We start from the raw sequence: 19,002 nt of genomic DNA, 5'->3' as shown, positions 1-19,002 counted from the left end.
TCATCCAGTGCTTGCTTTTATTAGAAAACCAGAACAGGCAGCAAACTGGGCTTGAATAATTTGTTTTTATTGCTGTAAATTGGAAACGTAATCAATTGTATTGACATGACAGAATGGTTCCAAGAAACAATGTTCACTATTGAATTCAGAGATAATGGTCAGTATCATGCACAGATGTTAACACATAAAAATGAACTTTTTCTGGTCATCACTGGGACACCTTTGGAGCTTCAGTCGTATTTCCATTTAGTAATAGGCCGCCGGTTTTGCTGAACTTGAAGCTGAAAATACATAAAGTTTGCCACATCAATATTTTTTTTCATCCTTTTGAAGTGAAAATAGATTATTGTGGCATCTGAAGTTTAAAATGATTGTAAATACCTTAACATGAAGAGCATATTTAAATCTTATAGTCCACTAGTTGACTTTTGCATTTGCGTTTAATGGTCAACAGTAATAAACAGGCGATATAGATTCAAACCATCAGGACTTAAAAGCAAGCATGATGCACTTTACCTCAGCTTCCTCCAGAAAGTGTACATCTTTCTGCAGTGTGTTATTCATTCCCTCCTCTGTGCTGAATCCCACCCAACATAATCCTTTGTGGAAGCCAGTTTCTTTATCCTGTTACAGAGCAGGAGATCATGTAGAACAAATAATGAATATAGAGAGATGTTCTTAAGATTATATGTCTATGGGGATACTTACAAATGGGAGGACACACTTTTTCACCTGTCCAAACCGTCCAAAATACTCCCTCAGCTCATCTGCATGTGTCAACACATAAATTTTAGCATTCCCTGTTCTTTATTAGCCTCAAACGGAAAAGTAAACAAAAACTAACGTTTGTTCCGTGTGACAAAATAGTGCCACTATCAAACGTACTGAAAAATGGCCTTTTTGCGGTTACGTTAACAAACTAATCTACAATCAATGCTTTGTTAAAATTTCAAGTCGGACTATTGGCTTTCAATTTTTTATTTGTCCACCAGATGTCGCTTTCTTTTCATATTCAAAGCAAGCAACATGCAGCAGATTTTCCAAATTTTTACTGTTTTTGCAAGTGTATTATTTCATTAATACTACTTAACATAAAAGTAAATTATTATCTAACTACAGCATAGTTAAATTCTAAGTAAATACATAAGTTTTAAAATATGAAACTTATCTGCGAGATTGAACTAATTTCCCATTTAATAGCGTCCGTTGTTAGCCATCGAAGACATTAAAAAAATAGTCAAGTAGATCAGATCATGGTAGCTAGTAGAGGTGACTGTCTGATAGACATAGGGCGATGATCAAATAAAACATTTAATGAACTGACATACACTTTAAACTGGCACATAAATAAATCATATATTTAACATAGAGATAAAAACAACTTACTGTTAGCAACTGTCCATGGAACTTTTGACACAAACACCTCAAACACCTTCTTAGCAGGCGCCGCCATGTTTTCACCTAATACATTGACCTAGGAAGCAATGTGTGACTTCCGGCATGCAGTTTTTTTATTTAGTTTTTTAATATTCAAAATTAAAGATTTAGAACATCAAGTGAAGACTATTTTTTTATTTGGACGATTATCATTGTTCTAAATCTAGGCTGTGGATAAAATCTTTATGACAGATGCGCCTAAATCCTGAATCATAGCACCTCCCGATCAGCTGGTGGCAGTCTTGCATTGACACATGACGCAGAAGTAGAACTAAAACATGGCCAAGATGGCGGCGTCCGTGGTGGAGACCGGAGAGGATGCGTTTAGAAAAATATTCAAGTTCTACAAGCGCAGACACCCTCCTCCGGATTTCGGCGATGTTATTGATTTTTCTAAATGTGTGACGAATGATAAGGTGAAGCAAATATCAATCCATCGAGAAAAAAGTTGTTTTTCCCCACGCAAGGCATATGTCCACTGTACTTTAAATTAAACAAGAATTCCTAATCAAAATAAAATAATAGTCTACATCTGTCTTATCAAACATTATTTTTACACCATTATCATCCTGCAATGGTAAAATGTCATTCCAGATATTTGCTTTGGGTAATATTTGTCGACTGTAAATTGAACTGTGATGAATAGATTCGCAGTTGTTTAGTCATTTTTTGTTTGTTTGTTGAAAACAGCAGATAATTAGACTAAACTCTATGTGTATATGTGGCAGATAGTTCCAGTGAAACTAGATCCAGCTGCCGTGAGTGATGGTGATGCTGCCAAAGTTGGATTACATCCCGTCAAAGACTGGAGAGCCTTCAACTTGCAGGGCTACCCAGGTAAACTGATTAAAACGCCAATATAATGACAATCCTAAAGTCAAGTCAAACCTTGTTACAATTTCTCCTTAAATTACCTTTATTTGTGTTTATCCTTATATTGTGTGTTTTCCAGGGTTCATTTTCATCACTAACCCATTCCTTCGCGGCTCCCAGCCCTTCTGGATTCGACAGTGTTTGAAGACTTACCCTCTGAAGCCAAATGTCTGCAACCTGGACATGCACATGTCCTCCGCTGATACCCAGGACATCTGGGCCAAGAGTGTACCTAATCTCAGGTGAGGCAAGTGTACCTGACTGTATCTCCGTGTACCAAAACTAAAACCAGAGGTGTCTGCCAATAGACCTCGCCTTAAAATGCAAGATGAACCGAAAAGTTTAGCCCAGAGATTTATTTTTATTTATACGTAAGAAAAAACAAATACCTCCTTTGTGAGACCCAGATAGTAACACATTTAAGTCACAGGAAGAATTATTCATGTCCCTTAAATTGTTTTAATACATCTTAATCCAACTACTAACTAGTGTCCCGTAATTAATAAATATTAGGGGTGTCAAAATTAGCACATTAAAAACAATTGAAGCCCCTTTAACATAATTTTTTTTTTTTAATCGGATGATTATGCTCTTATTTGGAAAGCCCTGTACTTGGGGAATTCAGTCCCGCCGCAACAGACAGACATGTCAACGTATAACTTACTTTCTAGAAATGCACTGCACTGCAGCCAATATACGCAATGTTTAAAGTGGAGGAGCCATTTAGATCTGTGAAGCACCACCAACTCTTCCCTGCTTCGAGAGGACTTGGTAGGCTGCTAGCGTTGCTAGCATTATTATAGAAATAGTAATATCATAAAAAAATATATATATTTGTCCGGACTGGGGATTATTTGTCATTAACAATGAACAAAACAGTCTGAGTTAATGAATTGCTTCATATTCGAATTAACTTGCCCTTATTTTCAATAAGAAAAATGTATTGTTCCTTTCACCAACATCCAACAAGAAATGCTTATGCCATCCAGTGGCAAAAAAATGTCCTCAATGTTTTAGGGTCCTTTTAAATACAACTAACTTTATGAATTACTATGAAACTTGTATTTTTGAGTAGCTAATGTTTATAAAGATTATGTTTAAATTTTCCTCCAGTTTTCCTTCTGTTGGAAAGAGAGAGCCCAGAACTCTTCTGGAGAGGTTGCGCTGGGTCACCTTGGGATATCATTACAACTGGAATAGCAAGGTAACCCGAGATGTTAAAATTGATTATTTGAAAACACTTCTTTTTTTCCAATTTATCCTACTCTCAACAAGAACTGAAGCAATACTCATATTTCATGTGTGGAATTTTTCTTGTTGCTTTTTCATAGACTTACTCTGCAAATCACTACACTCCATTCCCAACTGAGCTCCACCTTCTGTCTTCCCAAATAGCAACTGCCTGCGGCTTCACAGGCTTCAATGCAGAGGCTGGAATTCTCAATTACTACAGGTCGGACTCCTCTTTAGGAATCCACGTGGATGAATCGGAATTGGATCATAGTCGCCCACTGCTGTCCTTCAGGTATGCGAGTATTCAAATGAAAAAACGATTGAATTTTGTTTGTAATAAAATGAAAACCATCAAAATGTTTTTCTTTTCTTGATTTAGCTAAATGCATTTGAGACATAACATCCATAATAAAGTATCAATAAATGGAAAATAATCTTTTAATTGATTTAATTTTAAGTTCTTAAATCAAATTTCCCACTGTGGTTATTTGACCTCATAAAAAAAAATACCACAAGTAGCAACAATAAAACAACCAAACTTTGGCTGATGCCTCAGCAGATGAAATGTAATTGTGGGAGTGCTGAACATTTATTTCCACTTATGTTGTTTCTAACCTTTATTATTCTTATTATTTCTGGTACTTTTTATTCTCACACTTTTCAATGTGCAAAAACTCCCACGTAATACTTACAATTTACACCGTTCTAATTTCAACTTGCTACAAAAATTCACGCCTACACGGGAATATATCGTCTGATTCTACATTGCTTACAGTATTGGCACAATTTAACGTTAACCATGAACTTTCCCCCATTAATTTTCAATGGGACTGACATTTAACTTTTAATAAGTCGAACTTTCCACACCTTTGCACGTTGGTAAAGTGAATTGTCCAGTAACCAGGAGGTAGCAGGTTTGAATCTCTTGTCCGACTGTTCATTACAAATACTGTATATCCATGGCCATTATGATAAGTGTATACATGTATACCAACTGACGCCCATACCAGGAAATGGATTATAATTATTGGATTATAATTTCACTGAAATAATTAAATGCATGCTAGTGTTCAGCATCAGATGACACTTTTCAAAAGAAATACGCCCTTAGCCATGTTTTTTAACATTTAGTTAACTCAGTGCTTAGAGCAATTGCCTTTCCCCACGGAGTACCTGGGTTCAAACCCCGCTTGGATCACATTTTAGTACTTAAGTAATTTATTTTTCAATTTACTTTATAAGCACATGCATCCAAATCTTAGCATTCGGCTAATAGCATTCAGCTTTTCAGCATTCCCTCACAATTTCTGCAGAAATTGCACTTTGTTCAGTCTTAATGTGATCTTCAAAGTTAAGGCCGATTTAATCTGTTGAGAGGTCAATCTTCTTAAACTTTTAAAAGGGTTGAAATCTTGGAAGATGTCCTTACCTGCTATTGAAATTGACTTTCTAGTGGTCTTTCAACAGTTCCTGAAAGTTTGAGGCCAATATGGTCATTTGAAAGATGTATGTGCCAAAACTTTCATTTCAAAATTTCAACCTAGCATTCATATATTTTTATTTTAAAGGGAAATAATTAAGTGTAGAAATAGAGTATCTAAATATCTCAATTTTTATGTTTTTTGGACCCCTGAGGACCTTTTAGTCGTAGCTAGTCACATATGTTACATCTTTGTTTGTCATAGTTGCTTGTTACTGCAGTGCTCGTATTAACAGAGACAAATTTGTTGTGTGTTTTTGCGTACTTTCTCAATAAAGATTATTCTAATTCTGCTACAGTAAATGAACCAATTCGGTGTTAACACACAAACATATTTCTTTATCAGTTTTGGCCAGTCAGCAATTTTCCTCCTGGGTGGCACTCACAGACAGGACGCTCCCACCGCCATGTACATGCACAGTGGAGACGTTATGGTCATGTCGGGGCAGAGCCGCCTCCTCTACCACGCCGTCCCTCGCATAGTTCCGGCGCACCAGGAAGAGGCACTTGTCGAAAGCGAGCTACGCAGCTGGCAGGGCGGCGCCATTGTGGAGCAGGTGTCTGAAGAAGACTGGGCTGTATGTTCCAGGTACATCCGCAGCTCCAGGATCAACATGACTGTCAGACAGGTTCTGGGGCAAGGGCAGAGCTTCCCAGAGACACCTTCTCTGCACCAAACAGAAGATGAAAAGAATATGAAGAGGAGACGTTATAGTGACTCACCCAATATTGAAGAGACATTATAAAGACCGGGCAAGGACAATTATTTGGACTGTTCACAAAAAGTTTATTTTGCTTTTTAAAACTTTAGATGTGGCACACAATTGTGATTTGCAGTTTTGATCTTTTGGACAGGATTAATAGATTAGAAAGCTCTTGAAAGTTTAGCCAAAATAAGATATATTTAACAGAAAAATTACCTTCACTGCTACAGATGAAAAGATCATTTGTGTCTTAACGTTTAGGATTATGAAAAAGTATTAGAGTCACACTGAATAGACTTTAATATACAATAAGTAATATAATTATGTGACATTACTTTAGGAAAAATATAGTACAGTATTGTTTAAATTTACATAGAGAACAATACACAATATGTTTGTACTAATTGAATTAGTGTAGTAATACTGCTGCTGGAAATGACACTGAAACTACAATACAGATACTACAAACAATATTTTTTCATTCAACTTTGAATAAGCTAATATTTTGTTCTTTCAAACCCACCTTGACAAGAGTTCATTATATTGAGTGTGTCTAAGGCAAAATGTTTTGCTTCCCTTTTATAAATTTGGGAATTAAATTGTATTAAAATGTGTAAGGGTCATGTCACCATTTAATATTATCTACAATTTAGGACATCTATAATTTAGGACACATCTACCATGGAAAACTTTCTACAATTGACGCACCCACCACATGATGATTGGTTGCGCCACATAATATTTTCAACTTAAATCAAATTTATGAGGCTAACAGTTAGCTATCTAAACAAAACTAACTAGCTAGCCACACAAATAAAATTATCATGAAAATATACATTTGATCCCCCCAGGTCATACCACATGAGCTCAAAATAATATCAATTGCTAAAAGAGGGACTTTGCCACAGAGTTGTAAGACAGTACAAACCATATAGCTGCTCCCATGGGTTGATACAAACACCTGTCTTTAAACGTATTAAAAACTAAATAAATAAATACAAGTCTTAAATTGTTTATTTCTTTTTGGTCGCACCACATGCCATTTTTGGCTTTTGTTCCATTTCAAACAAAAGTGAATCATAAATATGTATGATACATCATACAATACTAAACAGCTCAATGTAGTCATGATTTCATGAAATGGTAGGAAATTTGTCTTAAATATTAAGATCTGTACGTGATCGATCGACGATCCATTGCTTTTCCCTGGGATCAGTGAGACGGCCCACCGGGCCCAGACCCAAGTAGTCGCTTTGCATAAACAGTCTGATGATGAGGGACTTCCTGGTCAGCAGTGGCATTAATCAGAAAAAGATAATGTTAGATGTTTCCTGCATTTGATTGGTGCATCATTACATCAATGGGATTTTAATATTATTTAATGTTTCAAAGACAACGAGGTTACATAAAGATTTATCGCCGTCAAAGCAAGCTTACGTTAGGTGGCTCGTGACCTAGCGTCAACGTTTGCTGTGTTTTAGCTATGTCCACTTCTGCTGGCTGCTCTCCGGCGGGCCACAACTCGGCCCTCGGCACCGGTATGTCAATGTTTCGATGGCTAGAAGTGCTCGAGAAGGAGTTTGACAAAGCCTTCGTGGACGTGGATCTGCTGCTCGGGGAAATAGACCCAGACCAAGTGGACATTACGTACGAGGGTCGGCAGAAGATGACCAGCCTTAGCTCTTGTTTTGCTCAATTGTGCCACAAATCCCAGACTGTTTTCCAACTTAACCACAAACTGGAGGTTAGTAGCTGACCATTCGGCTGTACGCTGTCGTTTTTTTAAGGACTTCAATACGTCACAGTTGCACCGAAACAATTATTGCTCATCCACTTTACCTTCGGGTTTAGCCTGTTACCTTTTAGCTCCCCCCAAATGCAATTATAAACATAACACATTTTCTGGTTGTTTCATGAAGGTATTTTAGGAAAATACTCAAAATGATTACACTAGCCTGGAAAAAATGACGATTATGCACTTGTATGGGTTAAAAAGTTAGTTATTAATTTAATTTTGTAAATGAAGGGTAATTGATACCCCCCCCCCCCACCCCCGCATAAAATCCTGTAAGTCTCACCTGCCCTTTGTAATCAATGACCATTTCATTTCCGTGATTCATCATTAACTTGCCATTATCCATCCATTTTCTTAACCGCTTAGTCCTCACAAGGGTCGCGGGGGAGCGCTGGAGCCTATCCCAGCTGGCTTCGGGCAGTAGGGGGGTACACCCTGAACTGGTTGCCAGCCAATCCAGGCCACAGAGAGACAAACAACCACCCACACTCACAATCACACCTAAGGACAATTTAGAGTGTTCAATTAACCTGACATGCAGGTCTTTGGAATATGGGAGGAAACCGGAGCACCCGTAGAAAACCCACGCAAGCACGGGGAGAACATGCAAAGTCCACCCAGGAAGGCCGAAGCCCGGACTCGATCTCATTAAACATTAATAAAAACGGAATAATCTTAACTGGTTCAGATTATTTTTCCTAAAACACATTTTCAAAGAACAGTCTTACCCTTGCTGTCTCTGATACATTTTTGTCAATAAATCACTGACAGTGGTAATGAATAGGCAATTAGCTGCTGTCTGTTTCGAGACAAACTAATGACTGACGTTCTCAGATACAGTTGCAGAGTTTTACTTACCTCAACATGGGGGTGTGGCTGGGTCTCCAGCAAAGGTTTAAAATTTCACCAGTGGTTAAATATTCTGCCAACGCTTGTCATTGTATAATTTAGTGTTAGCAAAGTCATTGTTTTATGTTCAAGAGTACCTGCTTTATATACATTTACTGAGATTTAAAAATAAAATTCAACCAGGTGGCTGGATGGATGGATGGATGGATGGATGGATGGATGGATAGTTCATTGATTTCAGGCAGTGGTAAATATAAACAATACAACCAAAACGTAATTTTCCAATCAATACTCAATTAAAACCTAGGCACGCAGTGGGAAGAATTTTTTTTTTTTAGTACAATCCACATTCACATTTAATATTAAGGTGAGAAAAATATTTAGCTACCTGCTGCAGGCTTCTCTGTAGCAAGAATAAATTTTGCATTAAACATAGAAAAATAATATATTTAAAATGAATGAAAACAATGTGTTTACTCTTAACACAGCATCAAAAGCTAATGCTATAGTGTAAAAAAAAAAAAAAAAACAATACCAAACTTTGTTAAGGAACAAACAAGAACCAAATTAAAAGCACAAAGCAGCACGTAATAGAATAGCATACCACAAGTATACCAACGATGGTAATGGACAATATACCATCAATGATAACTTAAGGAAACTACAAGTAGGCCTACAAATCAACACAGTAAGAAAAGCAATAAGTTGTTGAATTTCTTAAATGCTTTTTTTTTTTTTTTTTTTTTAAATTGTGTAATATCAGAAGATGATTGACCTGTTTTCCTGTAAAATCCTGGGGACTCAGAAAACCAGTCATTACGAAATGGTTTTCCTTTCATAGTGGCCTTTTATTGTGGGCAGTCTAAGGCACACCTGTGCACTAATCATGGTGTCTAATCAGTATCTTGATATGGCACACCTGTGAGGTGGAATGGATTATCTCAGGAAAGAAGTGCTCACTATCACAGATTTAGACAATATTGAACAATATTTGTGAGAAATGGTGATATTGTGTATACGGAAGAAGTTTTAGATTTTTGAGTTTATCTCATAAAAATGGGAACAAAAAGAAATGTGGTGCATTTATATTTTTGTTGAGTATAGAAATCACACTTAATAAATAATCCTCACTGCCTGTTTCTGTGGATTGGTGAATGTTCCCCCACACTTCGACATAGTGAGTCTTATTTTGAAATGCAACACCAGATTTCAGTCAGTACTTTGGTTGGATACCTGGTGTGGTGTCCCTTAGACCTGGTCTCGTCCTGGGATAAGTTTGAATGATTTTTTAAAATCAGCAATAATGGTCTAAATTTAAATTTTCAAATTAGTTTATTTTATCAGAGTTTTATTTATCAAAAAGTTCAAAAAAACTTTGAATTTTAAATGATTTTTTATTTTAAACCCTAAACCAGGTGTTGACTAGCTTTTATTTTGAAGTTGGCCAACGCAGCAGCATGTCGGAATGTTACCATAATGCACAGTAGTGACAATCGTTACGGCTGGCTTGACTTTGTCTTTTCGAATGGAGGCTGGCCTGACCGCAGTAGCGATGCCTACTTGCAAAAAAGTTATTTTTAGGGATGTGCAAATGTGATCCACATTTACGACATCATTGGGAAAATACTTAGGTCAGCCTCCATTTTGTTTTGTTGTATTTACATTTTCTGAACGATGGCTGTATAGCTTTGAAGTATTTGCTAATAAAAAAATGAATTTGGGTGAGAATCCGTCAGATACATTGTAAAAGCGTTAAAGTATATGTACTGAGCTACCTGCATGGAATAGTGGGTTTCACCCAGGTTCCCCAAATGTTGCCCTTTTCCCTCTTATTTTATTTTGAAAATATGATTTTGTTTAAAATGTAAAGGTACACTATCGTCTCTAACTTCATGACTTTTGGAAATCATTTAATCTGTCCTTTGCTTAATTATTAACAGAAATTTTGACTAGTTTTGCCCAGACTTTTGCACTCTACTTTACGGCATCATTTGTCATCAAAAGTTTATACTGGAAAAATCAATTGGAAATGTATTTGTGATTTTAATGACTCATTGTACATCGGCCCAATGGACTGGCAATGAAAATTAGCTTAACTTGGCTAATTTTTGCCCATTTACATAGTAAAATGTTGATTAATGTGCATTGTCCCTTTCAAATAAAGAAATTCAAATTCAAAATACTTGACGCAAGACTTAAGATCCTCTCAGATCCTCTGTTGTCCCTCACCTCCTCCATCCTTCCAGGCCCAGCTGGTAGATCTTCGCTCTGAGCTATCCGACGCCAAGGCGGAGAGGTCGGTAGTGGAGAGAGAAGTCCATGACCAGTTACTGCAGCTTCACGCTCTCCAGCTACAGCTCCATGCCAAGGAAGGACAAGCTCCAGACTCTGACTCCATCAAAGACAGACTAGTAAGTGGATGGTGGACAGCTGTGTGTTTCTTGACATACAGCTGAGCTGATAATCATGAAGAGCACATTCACACCCAACACTAGCGTAAGAAATGGGTGATTTGGGCACAATGTTTGCAAGGGAAAAAAATAATCAAAGTTATGAACAACTGTCAGTTACAGTGGGGAAACTATCAGGTCAATTACCTAGTTTGAGATACAGCTATATTTGCATTACAATTATGTTAAAAAGGCACCTGTATACTAGCTGACGTCATGCTATTCTCTTCAGACCGCAAACTAGTTGAGCTCTTATTTCCCTATAAAAAAAAATAGCCACATGACAGAGTTCACGGATGTGTTTGTTGTGAAGTACACATGACCATCACCAGTCTTTCTGAACAGGCTCTTTTAATGCTTCAACATCTTGTGGCACTCTACTCACTCTTTGATCAGGCCTCTAGCATCCCTTTAACTTGTCTGTCTTTTCTGCCTCTTCTGCATCGACATTATAGACTCTGATCCTTTCTTCAGTTCTAAGAAGCTCCAATTGTATTAATAGTATATTAACTACTTCTCACACTTAAATTGATCATTTTGATCTCTGATCTGTGACTTCTTTCTTTTCTTCTTCTGCCTTTTATCCACTAAAGCCTGCCCCAACAATGGAACAGATGGTAAGTTTGTATGCATGCCTTTTTTGTAGTAGTGGTAGAAACAGTAGCTCTTTAAGTAAATACTGTGTAGTGGATGATATATTGTGCTTTCAATGCACACACAAGCCCCTGTATAAAGCAATTGCAAATCCACAATGTTCAATGTTCAAGCTCTTTAGTGTGTGATGTTTGATTATATCTTGTTTTGAAATCCATGCTTTTAATTTAGAAGGCTGCTCTGTATTTCCATTTCCTGTTTCACATTCTCCGTTCGTCATACATCTCATAGCAGCGCAGTATAGTCAGTGACAATATACTATATACAACGATATCTGTCTGCACTTCAGTTGTTGAGTAGAACTGAAGACCCGGAGCCCCGTGGCGGTCAATACATGCAAAATAACCAGTTCAGCCTTTAGTTCCTGACCGAAAAATGGCTACAAGAGCCAGTATCATACTAGTATCGATACCCGTCGCGAGTACCCGCTCATCCCGATTTACGATATTGTGTGCGTGACTGCCTGTATTGTTTACATGGGATGTCTACATTACAGCAGCAGGAGCTGGAGGCCAGCAGGAAGGAGAAATTGGTGGAGGCGAGGCTCGAGGCTGATGTGAGACTTTTTAAGAAAGAAAATGAGGCTCTCCGTCGACACATGGCGGTACTACAGGCAGAGGTGTACGGCGCTCGACTGGCTGCCAAATACTTGGACAAGGAGCTTGCTGGCAGGTAAGGAATTCAACGCGGCATTTTGATACCATTATCAGATGTGTTTTTTCGGTCACATTCAACTGCAACAAATTGAATGAAGGTACATTTGTACCGCAATATTCTGTTATCTGCATTTATTTGCTGCCGAGGGAGGATCCAGCAATCTTGTCGCATCCATAGACGGAACCCAACTCCCCTTTAATAACCTTGGGCAATGAAGCTGACTGGAAATACACCTTAAATTACATTACTTGTGAGATAAACTCCACGCAAATGACCCCAAAGTCAGGCGTTAAGAACATTAACTCATTCACTCCCAGCCATTTTCACTAAACTTAGACTGATTTTGCAAGGCTCACAGAATATTCTGTTCTATTGCTATCAAATCATGGAACCAACCAAAAGAAAGATTTGAGTCTCTTCTTTCATCAGGAAAAAAGTATATTGTAGCAATTAGCATTAGAATATAGCTAAGTTTCATCATTATTCACAAACCTGTTGAAAACACTGTCAAAAAAAAGCTCGTTTGCAACATGGCCCTGGCTAATCTTTTATACTCTGCTGACACCTGCTGGCCGTTTTTTGTATTAACTATCATTGTTTTAAAAAGATACTTCACTCATTGAGCCATTTTCAGCAGTAAAAAGTTAGTATTTTGTCCAGAATTAGTTTGATAATTACATAATTTTTTGTATACAATTAGTACGTTTAGAAAAAAAACTTTTAGAACTATTTTTTCCACTTTAGTGCTGAGGAGGTAAGTAACGACCAATCATGGCTCACCTGTTTTCTGGGTTTGGTCAGCAAACTGAGCCATGATTGGTCGTTACCTACTTCCCAGCACAGGTGATGTCATCTTCAGTCGACAAGTGGAAAAAATATTTTTTAAAGGTATTAATTCTACATGGAAAAATAATGAAGTTATCAAATCCATTTTGGACAATAGGGCTGTGCAATTAATCAAAATTCAATTACAATTTCAATTATTACACTTTAAAATGTGCCAAATCAGCATAATTGTACAAAAAGATTATTAATACTAATATTTGAGTTGTTTAAATGTATACATTTGCACCTTTTTAAATTTTAGAATAACTAATTAATAATTTTGTTTCATCCAAAAGGAACTTGCATAATTATAGTGTTTCAAATAATTTTATTTGTCCTAATATATATAGATATTTTTTAACGTTTAAACATTTTCTTGTTTTGTACCAAAACAAGAAATGATCGTCTTTCTGCAGTGTACAAGCTGCACTCCAAAGTTTTTGCCAACATAAATGAATAAATATATATTATTATATATATATATATTATTATCAATTCTGTTTGGTCCAGAAGGAACTTACATAACTATAGTGTTGTTGTTTTTTACTGGTCTTAATATTCTTAAATGCCTAAACATGTTCTTGTTTTGTAACCCCCCCCCCAAAAAAAAAAGTTTGAATAATCATGATTTCAATTATTGCCAAAGTAATCATGATTATAATTTTTTTGCATAATCGAGCAGCCCTTCTGGACAAAATATGAACTTTTTGCTGCTGAAAATGGCTCAATGAGCCACCTTTAAGCGACCTCTACATGTCAGAAGCTGCATCAAAAAGCCTTCTGTTGCTCTTGCATAAAAACAAAAAAATGTCTAAATAATTTTTTGGAAGTGAAGGTTACACGTTTTTGGGTTTGAATGAGTTAAGGAGTCGTTCTTGTCGTGAGGTGCTCGACACCGACTTGGAAAGCGGGTAGCAAAAAAGTCTACATGAAGAAAATAATTGGCTGATTTCATCCTAGGGTGCAACAAATTCAGTTACTGGGCCGTGACATGAAAGGGCCGGCACATGACAAGCTGTGGAACCAGCTGGAGGCCGAGATCCACCTTCACCGCCACAAGACCGTCATCCGAGCATGCAAGGGGCGCAATGATCCCAAGAAACCGCTTCCCTCGCCTGTCGGGCATGTGGGTGACAAAATACGACGGGCTAACTGTCCAATCATGTTTGTGGAGCTCATTTTGTTGTCATTGTAGGATCCAGACATGCTGAAGAAATCCCAGGGAGTGGGTCCTATCAGGAAGGTGTCCCTCGTCAAAGAGGACCATGAGGGTCTGGGCATCTCCATCACGGTGAGAACTCAAAGGAAGAACATCTGATTTGTATTATTGGTCTTTTATGTCATGTGAATTTTGCTGCAACTGTAACTTCTGCCGCTAATTTAGGTTTTTAATCTCAATGGGACATTTCTGGTTAAATAATAAATAAATAAAAATATGCTATCCTAATAAGAAATGAAGTAACATTAGTACATGTACAAGGATTGCCTGCTTAATATTGTATGTGATCTATTGTACTTGGGCATTTTCATGTCAAGACATTTCCAAGGACCAAAATAACTCAAGTGGACATAAAATGAATTGTTTTCGAGAGGCACTAGTACAAATAAAACTGAGATATGGTTCTGTACAACCATGCACATCCTTCTATTTGGGGATACACCGACCTGGGGAGGGTTGACTTACCCTTAAATTGGAGTCTGCACACACAAGCTCAAGGTTCTAGTATTTCCGTTACCATATGTATTTATATATATTATTATTATTTTAATTTTTTACATTTTTTATGTATTTATCTATTTTGTCAAGACAACAAATTCTTTTCACAAACAAAAATGATAGCTTGTTGTTGTTGTTATTGTTTATGTTTGACTGGCACACTTTGAATGGGTAGACAAAAGAGAAAAAAATATTCTAACGGTCTTTATGGTGATGTAAGCCAATAGCGGTTTTCACTGAAAACAAATGGCGGGGTCACTAGCGAATTTAGGAAGTTGCGTACCAGGAAGCCACAATAGCCTTTTTTTTTTTAGTTTATTTTTATTTTAATATAAATTTTAACACGCAATTTAAAAAAAACTTTTAACACAGCTATTTGTGTGTGGATAGAGGCCAAATCCTGTGAATAGTGAAACAGGTTTGTAGTCACCAATTGATGCCACAAAATGGCGGCAAAACATTTAAAATGGTGGAGGATTAGAAAAAGAGTTTATATCACGTCTCCAGAAGTTAACACACTAGTATTCCACTTTGATTTCCTTACTTGATTTTTTTTTTTTTTTTTTTCCCCCGTACTTTTTTTTTAAGCAGCGGCACTACAAAATGAATGTAGCGGAAACACTGCAATACTAAAAAACAACTATGTGCGTGTGACGTGTTCTCAGGGAGGAAAGGAGCATGGCGTTCCTATTCTCATCTCCGAGATCCACCCAAGCCAGCCTGCCGACAGATGTGGAGGCCTGCATGTTGGAGACGCCATCTTGGCTGTCAATAGCATCAACCTGCGTGATGCTAAACACAAGGAGGCGGTCACCATTCTCTCTCAACAGGTACTTGAGGCACACACGCACGCACGCACGCATGCCTCATTTATTTCTCCAAATGTGTTCCTTGTTGGTACCAGTCGGGACAGATCGAGTTTGAAGTAGTGTACGTGGCTCCAGAGGTGGACAGCGATGATGAGAATGTGGAGTACGAAGACGACAACGGGCATCGCTACAGACTCTACTTGGATGAGCTGGAGGAGAATGGTACAGCGCCACCTAGCAGCAACTCTGCATCATTACAGGGTATGTAAAAGATTTGTTCCTATGGAACGGGGGTCAGCAACCTTTACTGTCAAAAGAGCCATTTTAGGCCAAATAAATAACAACAAATCTGTCTGGAGCCGCAAAACATTTGAAGATTGTGATGATGGAAACTGTTTTGGTGTTAGTCTAATTTACTGAGAGCTCAAGAAGAGCTCATTAGAGCTGCACCACAACACAAAAAAATAGGGGAGCAGCTTCCAATACGTAGAGATTATTTTCTTCTTTCTTTTGTCTTACATTTTTGGATTTATTTTTTCTTATGTTTTTTTTTCATACATTTTCCGACTTTTTTGCCTTTCTGTCAAATTGTTGACATTTTTGGCAATTTTGTGGACACATAATACTCATTTTGGGGGATTTCTTCTTTAATTTTTGGATGTTTTATGGTTACTTTTTGAACATGTTCTTTTCTGCCTTTTAATCAATTGTCTGACTTTTTTGGGGGCACATTTTTCTACCTTTCTTTTGTTTTGGGGCATTTTGTGGTGTGTTTTTTTAAATTCTGACATTTTATGAATATTTGAGGATCCATTTAAAAAATTTAAACCATTCATTTATTTGAATAATGTTTTATCTAAATATATATATATATATATATATATATATATAAAACATTATTTGAATAAATTAATGGTTAATGGTAATGTAAAAAAATATATATCGATTAATATTTTACCAAACATTTTTTAGAGGGAGAGCTGCAAAGAGCCCCAAGTTGCAGACCCCTGCTATAGAAGAACCGCATTTTAAGCTACACATTTCGAACAAGGCCATCAGTATATATTATCAATAACAGCACCTAAGTACCTATTCGTAGTGGCTATTTGAATTGTATTAATAAATTAATTTGGATTTGTCTGAATTTCAAAAGTAAAATGTTAGGAGCAAATTGTAGTAGAGGAACAATAAATGACTGGGTCAACGTCATCTTTATAAAAAAACGAAAATAGGCATTTTACACGTTTTGACAGAAATCATTGATATAGACAGAAAACAACAATGGACCTAGAAAAGTTGCTTGAGAGACTCCTTTTGAAACATGATGAAAGGAAAGAAGACAGCCCAGCAAAATTGATGTGTTAGTTTAGCATGTCCATTTTTTTTTTTTTTTAGATCTGTTTGTTATTGTAATACTAATAATAAAAAAAAAGGTTTCAAACTTTTTGAAAAGTTTTAAAGTTGATCCAAACTTACCTTGTTAGTGCTTAGAGGAAGGATAAGCTACAAGAGATTGTGATTCCGCTGTTGCACCTTCCAGCAGGTCTGGAGAATATGTCGCTAAACAACGGAACAGAAAACGGAGATAGAGGAATCTCCAGTGAAGCACCGTCAGAGGAAACTCCCTCCAAGCCCCCCGACACTCACGGCTCCTCTTAAGACCACTGACCCGTAACCAAACAAAGTTTTATTGTGCAAATCCTTTTTAGAGTACTGAAACAAGTTAGTTGGTTTCCCCTGTTCTTTTCCGTAGATTTTTCAATGTTGGGATTTGGTTTTCGAGTGCACTAACTGGGTTACAGTCTACCCAATTTTCCAGCATGTAAACTTGGCTAATGGTGTTTTGAGCTAACCCTTGAGCTTTGCGTCCATGCAAAAAGCAATGCAGAGCGAAGGTGATGCAACCGTCCAAACAGAAGTCAGTGGATTCAGGAGTGGTTCGTCGATGAAACAACCATAAAAGCCCTCATGCTGTGTGTTTTGCATGTCATCAAACAGCGCTACTGGACAGATTTGTTTTGAACGTTTCCATTATTGTCATCCACATCAAGCTAACACAAAAAGCCCTTTCATGACAGAACCACCAAATTTGGAGTCAGTCCCTCCATGTTACAACTTCCAATGCCTTCAGTTGCAAACTCACACAGTGCCATTGTGCCTGTTGAAATCCTATATATATATGGCAGTGACTCTGGTTTAAATTCTTACTATTACACTACTATATGTAAATTTTGACTGCCTCATGAACTTTGGTGATGTAATAATGAAGTTTCAATATAAGTGTTTTTACAATAATGTGGGATTAAAAGTGTACACACTCGTTTAAGTGAGATTTATTTAAGGGTCTCCTCTGATGCTGTGGAAGCTGTTTGGGTTAATCAGATGCTTTTTAAATGACGACAGGTGTTTACTGACTCCCATTAAACACAAGTTTGAATGTGATTGGGTTTGAACGGGTGTGTAGAACTTTTATATGCACTCTATTGTATGTACAAAATACTTGTTTTCTTTATGTCATATGCTGTTGTAAGAGAGTTAGACTCACTGACCGTCACCAACATTGAGAGCCCAGAAAGAATCGGTGTGCTTTTTCCCTCTTTGAGTGGAAATCTTAGTAAAGCAAAACTCGCTGACCTTAACATGTTTATGTGATTTATGTGTTGTTTTGCATTTGTTCATCTGGTTCCTCTTGTTTGTACTGAAGCTTTTCACTCTTCTGCCTCTTTATTGGTCAATGTATTCAGAGCAGGTTTTTCAGACTTTAAATAAAGTTCGCTTCTTACCTTGATCTGTTTGAACTAGTTTGATTATTTTTTTTGTTTTTGTCTTGAAAGTCTTCAAGAATATAAATGGGAAAGTACCAACAATGCAACATTGCAGTAAGGTAGAATTTACTGGGAGTAATGATGCTGCATTCGAGGATGGTCGTAACTTTTTCCGAGTTCAAACCAGGAAGTGTGTATGGGAAGTTGGGAACGCCTCCTTGACCTCGAAAATTCCACCAACGGACTATAATGTGACGTCACGTCACACCCCTTTGGAAACAGACCGTGAATGGTACAACACAATTTACTCGAGTATAAAACTACATAGCTTTCTTCATAAATATTCCACTTGTAACACAACGTATGTGACAGTATGTCGCTATCTCCCTGCATGAAATTATACTGTGAACTATTGAACTCTATGAAATGAGATAAAAACCAATAAATTAAGCAAAATTGCGAGAAGGCAAGTTTGCTAGAGGTTTTGACGACCCAAAAAAACTATTTATCACAATCCGCCATTTTCGTTGTTTACTTTAGCCTGGAACGCTTTCAGGTCAGAACTTTGGAAAAATCTCGTCGGATATCCGACCGTCCTCGAATGCAGCATTCCTGGGCAACAGAAAAATAGTTTTGCCATTAAGATGAATAAAAGGATATTGTCATTTTGGAAAACATTATGGAAAAGTTACTTTTCAACTGCATGTAGGAGTGCCTACCCAATGAAGTGTGGAACAACCAAGTATGTTTTATT

At 37.1% G+C, this 19,002-nt stretch overlaps 3 protein-coding genes and 1 long non-coding RNA gene across 6 annotated transcripts; 2 read left to right on the top strand and 2 right to left on the bottom strand.

Moving 5' to 3' along the window:
* Positions 1-46: 46 nt before the first annotated feature.
* slirp (SRA stem-loop interacting RNA binding protein) lies at positions 47-1,549 on the bottom strand. The gene is made up of 4 exons (XM_077552943.1): positions 1,387-1,549; positions 709-767; positions 517-624; positions 47-281 (listed from the first exon to the last, which is right to left on the bottom strand). Exons 1-4 carry the CDS (start codon positions 1,451-1,453, stop codon positions 231-233), a joined length of 285 nt encoding a protein of 94 aa, XP_077409069.1. The 5' UTR covers positions 1,454-1,549; the 3' UTR covers positions 47-230.
* A 166-nt stretch (positions 1,550-1,715) lies between these two features.
* alkbh1 (alkB homolog 1, histone H2A dioxygenase) lies at positions 1,716-6,736 on the top strand. Its single transcript, XM_077553002.1, has 6 exons — positions 1,716-1,853; positions 2,166-2,274; positions 2,390-2,552; positions 3,424-3,514; positions 3,642-3,835; positions 5,370-6,736. Exons 1-6 carry the CDS (start codon positions 1,716-1,718, stop codon positions 5,767-5,769), a joined length of 1,095 nt encoding a protein of 364 aa, XP_077409128.1. The 3' UTR covers positions 5,770-6,736.
* On the bottom strand, positions 5,342-9,254 carry LOC144039562 (uncharacterized). Its single transcript, XR_013289481.1, has 2 exons — positions 9,147-9,254; positions 5,342-5,691 (listed from the first exon to the last, which is right to left on the bottom strand). It is a non-coding gene; the product is annotated as an uncharacterized LOC144039562 (long non-coding RNA).
* Positions 6,962-18,271, top strand: gopc (golgi-associated PDZ and coiled-coil motif containing). 3 transcript variants are annotated; one of them, XM_077553000.1, is made up of 9 exons: positions 6,962-7,471; positions 10,618-10,782; positions 11,415-11,438; positions 11,972-12,147; positions 13,918-14,083; positions 14,153-14,248; positions 15,340-15,504; positions 15,579-15,744; positions 17,027-18,271. In XM_077553000.1, the coding sequence occupies exons 1-9, from the start codon at positions 7,211-7,213 to the stop codon at positions 17,140-17,142; spliced, it is 1,335 nt and encodes a 444-aa protein (XP_077409126.1). In that variant the 5' UTR covers positions 6,962-7,210; the 3' UTR covers positions 17,143-18,271. The 3 variants fall into 3 exon arrangements, with proteins under 3 accessions (XP_077409126.1, XP_077409125.1, XP_077409127.1); XM_077552999.1 differs by having other exon boundaries at positions 6,963-7,471; positions 17,024-18,271; XM_077553001.1 differs by lacking the exon at positions 11,415-11,438 and having other exon boundaries at positions 6,963-7,471; positions 17,024-18,271.
* Positions 18,272-19,002: the final 731 nt, after the last annotated feature.

The sequence above is a fragment of the Vanacampus margaritifer genome, chromosome 19 (assembly GCF_051991255.1).
Source record: "Vanacampus margaritifer isolate UIUO_Vmar chromosome 19, RoL_Vmar_1.0, whole genome shotgun sequence".
Taxonomy (NCBI): domain Eukaryota; kingdom Metazoa; phylum Chordata; class Actinopteri; order Syngnathiformes; family Syngnathidae; genus Vanacampus; species Vanacampus margaritifer.
This window is presented reverse-complemented; position numbering and strand designations above follow the sequence as displayed.

Coding starts and splice junctions, on each gene's coding strand:
- alkbh1 (XM_077553002.1), top strand. CDS start 1,716: ATGGCCAAGATGGCGGCGTCCGTGGTGGAGACCGGAGAGGATGCGTTT. Junction 2,275..2,389: donor CAACTTGCAGGGCTACCCAG/GTAAACTGATTA, acceptor TGTGTTTTCCAG/GGTTCATTTTCATCACTAAC. Junction 3,515..3,641: donor ATTACAACTGGAATAGCAAG/GTAACCCGAGAT, acceptor GCTTTTTCATAG/ACTTACTCTGCAAATCACTA.
- gopc (XM_077552999.1), top strand. CDS start 7,211: ATGTCCACTTCTGCTGGCTGCTCTCCGGCGGGCCACAACTCGGCCCTC. Junction 11,439..11,971: donor CCCCAACAATGGAACAGATG/GTAAGTTTGTAT, acceptor TCTACATTACAG/CAGCAGGAGCTGGAGGCCAG. Junction 12,148..13,917: donor GACAAGGAGCTTGCTGGCAG/GTAAGGAATTCA, acceptor ATTTCATCCTAG/GGTGCAACAAATTCAGTTAC.
- slirp (XM_077552943.1), bottom strand. CDS start 1,453: ATGGCGGCGCCTGCTAAGAAGGTGTTTGAGGTGTTTGTGTCAAAAGTT. Junction 768..1,386: donor TCCATGGACAGTTGCTAACA/GTAAGTTGTTTT, acceptor TGACACATGCAG/ATGAGCTGAGGGAGTATTTT. Junction 282..516: donor ACTTTCTGGAGGAAGCTGAG/GTAAAGTGCATC, acceptor ATGTATTTTCAG/CTTCAAGTTCAGCAAAACCG.